At 34.9% G+C, this 12631-nt stretch overlaps 1 protein-coding gene across 11 annotated transcripts in view; it reads left to right on the plus strand.

Annotated features, from left to right (window-relative positions):
• Positions 1-12631, plus strand: part of UNC79 (unc-79 homolog, NALCN channel complex subunit) — a 238947-nt gene that overhangs the window by 80358 nt on the left and 145958 nt on the right. For all 11 annotated transcript variants that reach the window (XM_038545595.1, XM_038545589.1, XM_038545598.1 and 8 more), the window contains exon 8: positions 10206-10270. In XM_038545595.1, the coding sequence (XP_038401523.1) occupies positions 10206-10270 (65 nt within the window). The remainder of the gene's footprint in view (positions 1-10205; positions 10271-12631) is intronic.

Here is a 12631-nt window from a genome sequence, read left to right on the forward strand (position 1 = left end):
TTTGGGACCTCTGCTCATATCCTAGGGAGATTTTTAGGTCTCCCATTCCTTGGTTGTCCCCAAATTTCAATTTTTGCTTCCCTACTTCAAAGAGTTTGTTGAAATCTGCTCATCTTGTGGAATTGGCAGATAGAGAAATAGGCAGAGGAGGAAGCATGGCCTCAAATACCAGTTTCACTTTTTGATGATTCATTCTTTTTTTGGATCATGGACCCATAATTCTCCCATAAAGTTCCCTGTTTTTTTTGTTTGGTTGGTTTTGGTTGGTTGGTTTTGCTTTTAATCTTGTCCAGCTTTCTAACTGTTCTCAGTAGGACAATCAGCTTGAATTGATTTGTCTGTCATTTTTGGGGAAATAGAATCTAAACTCATTTTCTGTAATATTTTCAAGAGTGGAATGTAGGTCGTATATTTTTTGAGTTCAGCATATATAAAAATATCTATTTCTTTACACACACAAACAAACTGTTTCACTGTGAAAAATATGTAAATACTGTTTCATTGTTTTCTGGCATTTAGAATTAATAGAAGGCAAATCATAGACCACTGTGATTTGTCTGTTACAGAATATCTTTCTGGTTCTTAATTCTTGGAGATTTATGTATTAAAAACACTTTTCTTCAACACATATATTTTTACAGCTTTATTTATTTGAGAGAGAGAAAGAGAGAGAGAGAATGAGTGAAAGGGGCAGAGAGAATGGGAGAATCTCAAGCAGACTTCACACTGAGCAAGGATATCCTGAGATTATGATGTGAGCTGAAGCCAAGTGTCAGAGGCTCAACTGACTGTGCCACCCAAGCACCCTTTTCTTAAATATTTTTTATATATGAGTATTTTTTAATTGACTTTTGCCTATAACATTAGGAATGCTTTCAATCTGGAAATTCAGGTCCTTTCTCAGTCTTTTTAAGGAAATTTCTCTTTAGTGAAATTTTAAATTATTGCTTTCTTCAAATAGTTTTGGTATGTTTCTCAGGAATACCATAATTCATTGGTCAGATTTTTGTTTCTGTGCTGTGTAGCTATTCTAACCACTATTTTCCATATATTTATCTTCTATATTCTTAGCCTCTCAGATTGATTTACTACATAACTTACTTGACTTTTCCCCCAAATCAGTTCTGTTTGTTGCTTTGAATTCAGGTTTCTAATTTTGCTCTTTTATTTTTAGTTTAATTATACTTATCATATCTTTTGTCCAAATTCATTTTTATCTCATTCTGTTAGCTTCCCATCTTACCATGAATTTCTGTGACTTTCTACTCCTGTTTTTATAGAAGCCACGTGATCTTGCATCGAGTCGCAGATACTACAATACCTTCCTAAAATATTTTGATTCATAGACTAGATAGTTTTCAGACATATTTTCTCTCAGGTGTCAACATGATATTTTCTTTTATTTGAAGTATACATTGGTTGGTCCTTCTTTTTTTTTCTTTTTAAAATCAATTTTGCTGGTTCTGTTAGTGGCCAAGTGAGTCTGTACTGTGCCCCATGGTGTGCTGTTTTGGCCCATGTTACAGCCAGGTGAGCCTGAACCAGACTGAAGTCCCATCAGTGGGGATCATCTTGTGCCTGGCTTTCATCTCTTCACCCTGAGGGTGCAGAGACCTGAGCCAGGCAAGTAGTATTGGGGCTCTGAGACCAGATACACATGTGTCTTCACCTAAGCCAACCTCATCCATGTTAATGAGGAGGCTGTGGCCAGTCGACTGGACCACTGGCCACCCCTGCATTATCAACTAGATTGTTTGTGTGGTCTGATTGCTATGTTCATTCCATGTATGTGCAAAGACTTGAGCCAGGCTGCATGGGTTCCATCCTAGCTCCAACATGATCTTGCTGTGTGACCTTGTCCAGTTACTTACGCTCTCTGTGCTGGATCTTAGATGTTTGAGGATATGGCCATGGACTTAACTCTGGAAGAGTGGCAGAAGCTTGATTCTGCATTGAGGACTGCCTTTAGGGATGTGATGCTAGAGAAAGATAGAAACCTCACATCAGTGGGATGCCCTGTTTCCATGTCCAATGTGATTTTCAAATTGGAGCCAGGAGAAGAGCTGTGGATGGTGGGGGAGGGAACACTACCTCCAGCCTGTCTAGGAGATGTTTGGGAAATTGGTAATCAAATAGAAATACACCAAGAATATAAAGAGAGACTTTTGAATCAAGTGAATTGCATCTATGATAAAACACCTACTGAACAGAAAGGGTATGGACACAAAGCATTTACAAACATATTTCATCTCTTCTCATTTGCGAAGATATTTATTCCATCAAGACAAAAACTCCATGAGCATGTTTTAGGTGGAAGGAATTTGAAAGATAACTTAGATTTACTTGATTTAGAAGAAAAACACCTTATGAATTTAATGGGGATGAAAAATCATTCAGTTATAGTTAATTTCAAATCAAGCATGAAAATATTCATACAGGTAAGAAAATTTATGAATGTGGGAATGTGTAATTAATTGGATGCCAGAATGTCCACCCTGAAGAGAATCCCTGTGGATATAATGAGTGTGGGGAAAGTACTGATTAATCATCCTTTACTAGACACAGGAGATCTCATACGAGTGAGAGACACTATGAATGCAAATTCTGCCAGGAAGCCTTTAGTAGAAAAACATACCTCATTATACACCAGTGAATTCAAACTAGAGAGAAATTCTGTGAAAGTGGAAATGCTTTCAGTAGTAGTTCTTATCTTATTCAGCATGAAAAAAATGCATACTGGTAGTACATACTATAATGTAATGAATGTGGGAAGCTATCCAGTCTGTGGTAAGTTGTAACAGTAGACCTAACAGACCAAGACATCATTATTCCATATAAACTTTAAATTAAGATTAGTTTGACAGGAAGAATTCTGAATTTTTTTTCTCTTCTGAACTGGTATCAGGATACCTTTATGTTGGAAATGACACAACATAAAAACTGACTTAACAAAAGAAAGTTTATTGGTACATATCATAAGAAAGTCCAGGATAACTACTTAAAAGGAAGAAAAAGAGAATTTGACATTTTGAGAAAGTCTAAATATTGAGTCTTCTGATCCATGAACATGACATATCTAACCATTTATTTAGGCCTTGTTTAATTTCTCTCAGCAATATTTGCTAGTTTTCAGTGTGTAGGCCTTATAGATATTTTGTTAAAGGTATTCTTAAATCCTTTATCAGTTTGGATGCTATTGTAAACAGTATTTACAAATTTAATATTCTATTTGTTCATTGCTATTACATAAACATGTAATTGTTTTGTATTTTGATTTTATATGCAGCAATCTTGCTAAACTCATTTATTAGTTTTTGTAGCTTATTTGTAAGTTTCTTAAGATTTTCTGTGTACATGATTATACTCTCTTGCAAATAAAATTTTTTCTTCTTCCTTCCTAATTTGTACATTCTCCTAACTTGCCTCCCTGCTACCTTTCCTCCCTTCCTGCCTCCCTCTCTCCCTTCTTTTCTTCTTTCCCACCTATCCTCCTCCTTCTTTCTTTTTCTCATTGCACTGTCTTATTTCTTCAGTTCAATGTTGAATAGAAGTGCTACAAGTGAGTATGTTTGTTTTCTCCCCCCAGTCTCTAGGGGGCATGTATTTGGACTTTTAGCATTAAATCTGATACTGGTTGTAGGCTTTTTACAGGTGCTTTTTATTAGAGTAAGGAAGTTCCTGTCTATTTTTAGTTTACTGAGAGTTTTAATCAGAGTTTTATACTGCACAAATGTCAGTTTTGGTCAAATACATTTTCTTCTATTGAGATGATCACATGACTTTGTCTTTTATTTTGTTAATATGGTAAATTACATTCATTTACTTTGCATTGTGAATCCAACCTTATATTACCTGGGATAAGTTCCACATTGTCAGCTATATTATGTTGCCAGATTCAGTTTGCTAGTTTTTGTTAAATTTTCTGACTCCTACATTTATGAGGGACATTAATCTAGTTTTCTTTAATTATAATTGTCATCTTGTTTTGTTTACAGAGTAATGTGGCCTCATAAAATGAGTTGGGAAGAATTTCCTCATGTTCTGTTTTCTGAAAGAGTTTTTGTAAAATTTGTATTATTTATTCCTTAAATAGTTTATAGAATTCACTGGTGAGTCTATCTGGACTTGAAGTTTTCTCTGTAGGAAGATTTCACATTATCAATTCAATTTAATGTTATGGGGCATTTAGGTTTTCTACTTTTTATTCAGTCATATTTATAATCTGTTTTTTGAGGAATAAATAGTTTATGCATTTTGTTCAACTTGCCAAACTTTTGGCATATCTGTAGGATCTGTGGGGATGTCCTCCTACCTTTCACTTTTGAAAGGTAGGTAATTTGTTTGGTAATTTGTTTTTCTCTCTCTCTGTCTCTCTATTTTTGGTATTGGTAATTTGGTATTGGTAATTTGTTTTTCTCTCTCTCTGTCTCTCTTTTTTTAAAATCAGACCAGACAGGGGGCTTATCATTTTTATTGAACTTTTCAAAGAATCAGCACTTGGTTTTATGATTTTCTCTACTGGTTTTTTTATTTCTAGTTTCATTGATTACTGCTTCTACCTTTATTATTACTTCTATTAATATTGAGTTTAACTTCTTTTTCTGTCTTACTAAGATAGAAGCATAAATTGATTATTTTGGACCTTTTATATGATCTAGTTTAAGAATTTAAAACAATAAATTTACTTTTAGGTATTGTTTTAGTTTCATCCTACAAATTGGTATGCTATGATTTCACTGTATTTCAATATAGGGTATTTTCTAATATTCTTTATGATTTTTCTTTTTATTTATGGATTGTTTAGAAGTGTGTTTGTTTTTTTTAATTTTCATTTATTTATGGTAGGCACACAGTGAGAGAGAGAGAGGCAGAGACACAGGCAGAGGGAGAAGCAGGCTCCATGCACCGGGAGCCTGATGTGGGATTCGATCCCGGGTCTCCAGGATCGCACCCTGGGCCAAAGGCAGGCGCCAAACTGCTGCGCCACCCAGGGATCCCAGAAACGTGTTTGTTTAAGAGTACAAATACTTGATGATTTTACAGTTATCTTTTTATTTATTTCTAGTTTAATTTCATTGTACTCAGAAAATTTACTCTATGATTTCATTCTATCTAAATTTTTGAACTTTATTTTATTGACCAGAATATTGACTCAATACTGAGAGAAGATTGTTGAAATTTACAACAATAATCATGGGCTTATTTCTCTTTAAGTTCTGTCAGTTTGGCTTCATTTAATTTGAAACTTTATCATTAGATGCCCACATATTCATGATTGTTATGTCATTTTGATGAATTGATTCATCATGAAATATCCCTCTTTATTACTGGTAATATTCTTTGTTCTGGAGCCTATTTGTCTGATATTTATATAGACACTGCAACTTTTTTGTAGTTAGCATTATATTAGTGTGGTGTAACTTTTTCTCTATTCACTCTTTTAAAAATTTTTTATTGGGCAGCCTGGGTGGCTCAGCAGTTTAGTGCCACCTTCAGCCCAGGGTGTGATCCTGGAGACCCGGGATCGAATCCCACGTTGGGCTCCCTGCATGGGGCCTGCTTCTCCCTCTGCCTGTGTTCCTGCCTCTTTCTCTCTCTGTGTCTCTCATGAATAAATAAATAAAATCTTAAAAAAATTGTTTTTAAATGATTTGAGTAATCGTTATACTCAATGTGGGGATCAAGTTCACGTGCTTTTCTGACTGAGCTAGCCAGGTGCCCTTCTATCTGTTTACTTTTAACTTATCTATCTTTATATTTCAATTGTGTTTCTCCCAGGCATACTTTTTTTTGAAAAAGTTCAATCCTTTTTTGACAATCTCTGCCTTTTAGACCATTTACATGCCATGTAATTATTGTTTAGACTATTTAGATTTAATGTAATTACAGATATGGTTGGGCTTAAGTCTGTCATCTTACAGTTATTTTCTATTTGTCCCATCTAGGTTCCTTTTCTTTTTAATATCTTGTCTTCTTTTTGGTTAAATGTTTTTAGTATTCCATTTTACCTCTGTACTGAATTATTAGCTATATCATTTTTAAGAAGAATTACTCTAAAGTTTATAATATGTACCTTTAACTTCACAGTCTACCTTCAAATAATATTATACTAGTTTACATGTAATGAAAGAACCCTATGCACTTTTATCTACTCCCATCCTTTTTGTTCTTCTTATCAAATATTTAGTTCTGTAATTATTACTCTCACAATACATGGCTGTAATTATGTGAAACAGTAAATAATCTTTTAACAACATGCAGATACAGGTAGAAAGTCTTTTGTATTTGCCACTTGTAGAACTCTTTATGTCTTTTCATAGGTCTAGCTTCTATCTGGTATAATTTTCCTTCAGGCTTTCTTTAACATTTCTTGTTGTGGAGCTCAGCTGGCAGTGAATTCTCTTATCTTGTATTTGTCTTCAGATAGTCTTTATTTCATATTCATTTATGAAGGATATTTTCACTGGGTATAGAATTCTAGGTTGACAGTTTTTTTCTTTCAGCCTTTTAAAGATGTCGTTCCATTGTCTTCTGGCTTGCATTGTTTCTGGCGAGAAATCAGCGATCATTCTTATCTTTGTTCCCCTGTAAGTAATGTGTCTTTTTTTCCTGGCTGCTTTTAAGATTTTTCTCTTTATTGTGGCTTTACATTAATTTAATTATAAAGAGTTTTGCTGTGATTTTCTTTGCTCTTATTTTGCTTAAGATTCATTGAGCTTCTTAGATCTGTGGGGTTATAGTTTTTGCCAAGTTTGAAAAATTTTGGTCATTGTTTCTTCAAATATCTCCCTCCTCCCCACTTTTGCTCCTTTTGGACTTTTAACCAGAAGTACTTTATACTGCCCAATATTTTCCCACAGCTCACTGAAGTTCTGTTTATTTTTCTTCCAATGCTTCAGTTTCAGTAGTTTCTTTGGTTATGTCTTCTAATTCACTGATTTTTTTCCCTGTGTATTGTTTAATCTGCCATTAAGCCCATTCAGTGATGTTTCCATGTTCTATATTGTATTTTTAATTTTAGAAATTCCATTTGGTTCTTTTATTATATCTTTCATCTCTATCCTCATTGTGTTCTGTTTTCTTTTGAATATGTTTATAATAGCTGTTTTTAAGTCCTTGCTTGCTAACCACCTTGTCTCTATGATTTCTGGGTTTATTTCTATTGGTCAGTTTTTTTCCCCAGTTAATGGTAACATTTCTTTCCTTTTTCAAATATCAAATAATTTTTTACTGGATGTTGGACTTCATGAGTATTACGTTATTGAGTATCTGGATTTTGTTGTCTTCCATTATTATGTTTCAAGAGGTTTGTTTTGGCTGTCAAGTTACTGGTGGATCACCTTGACCCTTCTAGGGCTTGTTCTTATGCTTTGTTAGGGTGAGCCTGGAATAGCTTTTTTCCTAATGTTATTTTAGCCCTACTGCTAAGGTATAATTTCCTAGAGTCTCTACTGAATGCCTCAGGTTTCCACTGAGTTCCCTTCACTCTGGGTGGAGCTTGAATATCTCCCAGACCTGTATGAAATGTAGGAGTTATTCTACCTACAGACCCCCTATAGTTGTTCTCTATGCAGCCTATGGAGTTTTGTCGTACACATGTTCTGCTTATTATAAAGCCAAAGCCCTAAAAGGATTCTTACTCAGATTTCTGGAGCTCTTTCTTTGCATAACTCCCTCTTCTTTGCTATACTACCCAGCAAATATAAATCCACTTGCCTCTTTAAACTCTAGTTTTTGTCCCCTCAATTCAATGAAACCACCTTACTGTGCTTCTCTTTCTTCCATATCTGGGAAGAAACTGCTACCAGGACGAAAGCCAGGGTGATGGTAGGGCTGACTTTATTGTTTTTCTTGTCTCAAGGATGATTGTCCTACAGTACCTGTAGTCCAATTTCTGAAAACAGTTGTTTTGTATATATTTTCCAGTTTTCTACTTGTTTACGATGGGATGGCAAGTCTAATACCAGTTACAATTACTCTGTTATGGTTGGAAACGTATTTCTTGTCTGCTATGTTTTTATATTATATATTTTTTCTTTTTATTTTCAAATGAAGGGAGCTCTATCATGACTATATTTGCCATATAGTAAGATATGTAGATTGATCCTATATCAGAATCAATTGTAATTCTTTTCCCAATTACAAATACCTGTTCTCTACCTTTAAAGATTTTGATTCAGCAGATTTAACATGAGTTTCAGGTATCTTATTTTTGAAACTTGACAAGTGAATTTTGATACACAAGAAAAGCTAAGAATCCCTGTTCTGGTAAGTGTAAATCTAGTATGACTTTGGTAAACTAAATGAGGTATCCCACAATTTATTTTTAATTCAGTGACACCGTAAAAATGAAATAAAATACTATAGGAATAGGACCTCCTGGATATCCCCACTATCTACATATAAAGCATTAATTTCTGGCAAAGCATGAGTCTTCAGGGCCCTGATCAAGTACTATGGCTATGGTACATTCTTATTTCCTTATACCTTTGCCATAGCAGTTGTTATATATTTTGAATATTACTTCTATCTCAATGTCAAGACTTCTTAATGTTTATAAAGTAGTCTGCAAATATTCTCATAATATAGGAATTCATTAATGGCTAGCAGATTTTATCTTATGTACCAACTCTGTTTTATTAATGGTAACTTTCTGGAGCTCTGTGTTGAGAATGATTCCTAAACCAGTTCTGGACTCAGCAGGAAGGTATGATCTTATGGATTAGTAGTATCTGTCAGGACTTTGGGATTGAAGGAATGAGACCTGTCCTGTGTATTTGCAACTCCTATACTGGTTAAAGGCAGTCTTTTTTTCTAGGTTTCTCTAATTATACTTATCACTACTCTCTATATTCATCTTGACTTTTCCACATGTAGAAAACATTTTATAGTTATAGAATGCCTATATTCAAATTATTTCTTCATTTATCCATCCTTATTTATTTATTCTTTCTTTCTCTCCAAAAATATAATCAGTATGATGCTGTGTTTTTAGAGTAATGGTTTTTGGTCTGTACTTCTTATCTTCTTTCAAATAAATCAATCCATTGTGTATTTTTTAAAGCCAGTGGCTCTGTTGACCTTCTTTTCCTATATTTCAAGCACATAATCTTATACTTGGTCTAACCACAGACTAGAAGATTTGAAGTTGGAACACCCCTGGACAAAAAACTTTATACGGTCTGGAGTATTATTAATAAACATTTTTGAATTGTAATGGGATAGATAACTAAGTAAGAATATCATCTCATCTACAAATTCTTGTATATTAGGCCAATCATAATCCTATATGTAAGATCTAAATATGGCAATTTAGAAACAGTGCCCTATTTCTAAACATGTAATTTTATTGCATTTTAAATGATGGAGTATTGTTAGCTAAGTGCTTTGGACTACTGAATCATCTAGATGATGATAATTACTTGTTGCGACTTTCATTCTGATCTATCCCAGATCGCTTGGTTCTTATATCCTCCTTCTCTGTGCATACTGTGTTAAGGAGTGGGTATTAGCAAACTAGCAGGGGTTAGTCTGTGAGTCACAGTCTGTGGTGTGTGAGAGATATATTTCATTTTGGGCAAGAAACTCATCTTTCCACTCTCCACATTTGATGGGAATGGGGTGGGACATGGAATAGTGGAGGTTGACTTACCATTCATTTCAATTATTATCAGTTTGAAACACTTCTGGTGCCAGAAATTGAGGATGTACAGCTTAGTATGTACTAAAATGAAAAGTGCGATGTTGAGAACCAAGAGATAGAGGTTCTAGTCTTAGCTTGTCATTTACTAACTCTGTGACCCTAGTGGGCTACTTAGCCTTTTTAACTTTCATTTATTCATATATGAAATGAGGTTAATAATCTGCTGTACCTATTCTACAGAGTTGTTGGCAGGATGAAGTGAAACCATAGAGGTAAAAACCTTGGAGAACTTATTAATGATATATCATTGTGAGGTAATATTATGGTACTGTGTATGCCACCTTATACTAGCTTGTCTCTCCCCATGGGAAAATAGATGGAGTTGTGATATCTTTGTTCAAGTTTTAAATTTGTCATAGATTTTAAAAATGTTTATTTTAGGAAGCCTCTCGATGACGGTTCTACTTAGGAAGAAGAAACCTAGTGTAATATCTACTATGCTTTTACTAGGGCACCAATAACTTAAATAAGAAGTATTTATCATCTATACTTTGCTTTACAGCTTGGAATCCTATCCACTGCCAGCACATTGAATGCCACAATGCAATTAACAAGCCAGCTGTGAAGGTACTGTTTTATTAGACCTGGTGCCATATTGTATTGTCAGTGGTCAGATTATCAAGAGCAAATTGCTAAATGAAATGGAGTAGGTTCCATCCTTCTCTGTAAAGCAGAGAGGCCAGTGCTCTATAGTACACTCATGCACCTCCAGGTTCAATCTGACTGTACTTGGTGGATTGGTTCAGGATGGGGCAATGAATAGTGGTGACTGGATGTTTGGCGACGAGTTCATGGTCAAGTGCTGTGTAGCAATGAGTAATTATCAGAATAATCCTGGTGAAACACTTACATAGTCCTTACTTGGCTTCTATCTGAGTTAATAAACTCAGGGAGATGTACTTTGCCCCAGTTTCACTAATTTCAAATTATTAGTGTCTGGTGTATAACTGCGAATCCAAGAGTCCTACGACACAAATAGATAAAATTGTTAAGTCTTGACTCAGATCACAGATATGTTTAGTCAAAACGACTGAGAGGTAGTTGGGCAGCAAACACATGGAAAGGTATGTTAGAGGTAAGGGAACCGTGGTTTAGAATGGCCAAGACACTTACCTAAGCCAGAACCGGGTACCTTGGCTCTCAGCCTTGTTCTTTTTCTACTACCACAAATTCCCCTGTTTTGTTATAACCCTGAATCTTTGAATTTAAATGTTAAGAAAAATAATCACACCTTTTAACCAAATTATTTATGGTATATTTGTTGGATACAATACTTGGCTGAAGAGATTGTGTCTGAGTTTGCAAGGATTAACTTTTATATTATGAAGAGTGGGAGTTAGGTCAAGTCATTAGAGTTCACAGATACTTTTTAGGACCTAGTATCCTGGGGGTTTACCTCCCTTCTTCTATAGACAGGAAGACTGTAAAGATTACCAAATAATAGAAACATAATAGTATCATTTTATAGAAACAGAGGAGAAAAGTTAAAATGAGATATAAAAAATATAAATGGAATGAAAAGAAATGTAAATGGACCCCAAAATGTGTTTCATATACCAGAAATGTCAGGAATGCCAATAATAACATTGTCATCTAGATGTATCTTACTAACATTGTCATCCAGATATATCTTCCGGCAGAGGACGTTCTTGTATTATTATGCTTGATCTCTGGTTTTGATAAAGGCAAATTGAATGAATTTATGTTGAGGAAGAGCAAGTGAGGGTAAACTACCAATGGTGGTATAGTCTCACCCATTCTATTATGAGTACTCCTCTGAACTTCCACAGACATTTGGGATTCAAAGGTACTTTTCTTTGGTCTGAGGACATTTTGAGCTAAATACCTGTGAGTTCATGTATTATTTATAGAATTCAGCTTAATTCTTTGGGTGATGAGAATTGCGTAGCTTCCTCACTTTAGTTTCTTTATCTGTTTCCTCTTCCTGCTTGTGTTAAAATGCCCTCTTTTGGTTCACTCAGACGTCAACAGAAAGGAGGTCTTTTTGTCTGATTTTTCCACTTATTTTTTCCTTGACCTTATGTCATACTGCATTCTCAGGAGTTCTCTGACTTCATTATTAGTAAATGATTTTTGGTTTTCCACTCACAGAAGTCATCATGAATTAGATTTTCTCCCTCTCTTCTACACAAACAGCTTAGTCCACCCCTTTGGCCCAGCTTTGCTTTGCCTACAGGCTGTTCCCCATAGCTAGTCATGCAGGACAGGCAAAACCATCCTACCTTTGTCCCATTTTTAGGTGAGGTGAAATTCACATAACATAAATTCAATCAATTTTTACAAATTATTATTATTATTTAAATTCAATTAGTCAACATATAGTACATCCTTTGTTTCAGATGTATAGTTCAGAGATTTATCCATTACATACAACACCCAGTGTTCATCACATCGCTTGCCCTTCTTAATGCCCATCACCCAGCTACCCCATCCTCCACATCCCCCCTCAAAGTGAATCATTCATTGGCATTTAGCACATTCACAATGCTGTGCACTATCATCTTTATCTAGTTCCTAAACATTTTTATCACTCACCCCCCTGCCCCCAATTTTACTTTCTGAACTCCAGTGTTCCTAAAGAATTTTCTTTTGTATTTTTACTCTGCTTCCCTGGGAAGGTAACATTTTTGTTAGTGCCTCTTGTGCTGGGGCTGTTTTTGCATGACACCAGGTCTGGCTCAGTATTGTTTTTTCATTGCAATATGAACACTCCCCAAACCCATGTATATATGACTATGTGACATATAGGTCGAGGGTATCCAACATCTAGATACTTAGGGAAGAATATTAAATGAAAAGGAAGTCATCCTTTATAGTATGATGCCAATTTAATTTAAAAATCACATAGATGTATATTTATATTCATATTCATAGTGGAAAAACAACCAGTAAAGCTCATCAGAATGT

Source organism: Canis lupus, chromosome 8 (assembly GCF_011100685.1).
Source record: "Canis lupus familiaris isolate Mischka breed German Shepherd chromosome 8, alternate assembly UU_Cfam_GSD_1.0, whole genome shotgun sequence".
Lineage (NCBI taxonomy): Eukaryota > Metazoa > Chordata > Mammalia > Carnivora > Canidae > Canis > Canis lupus.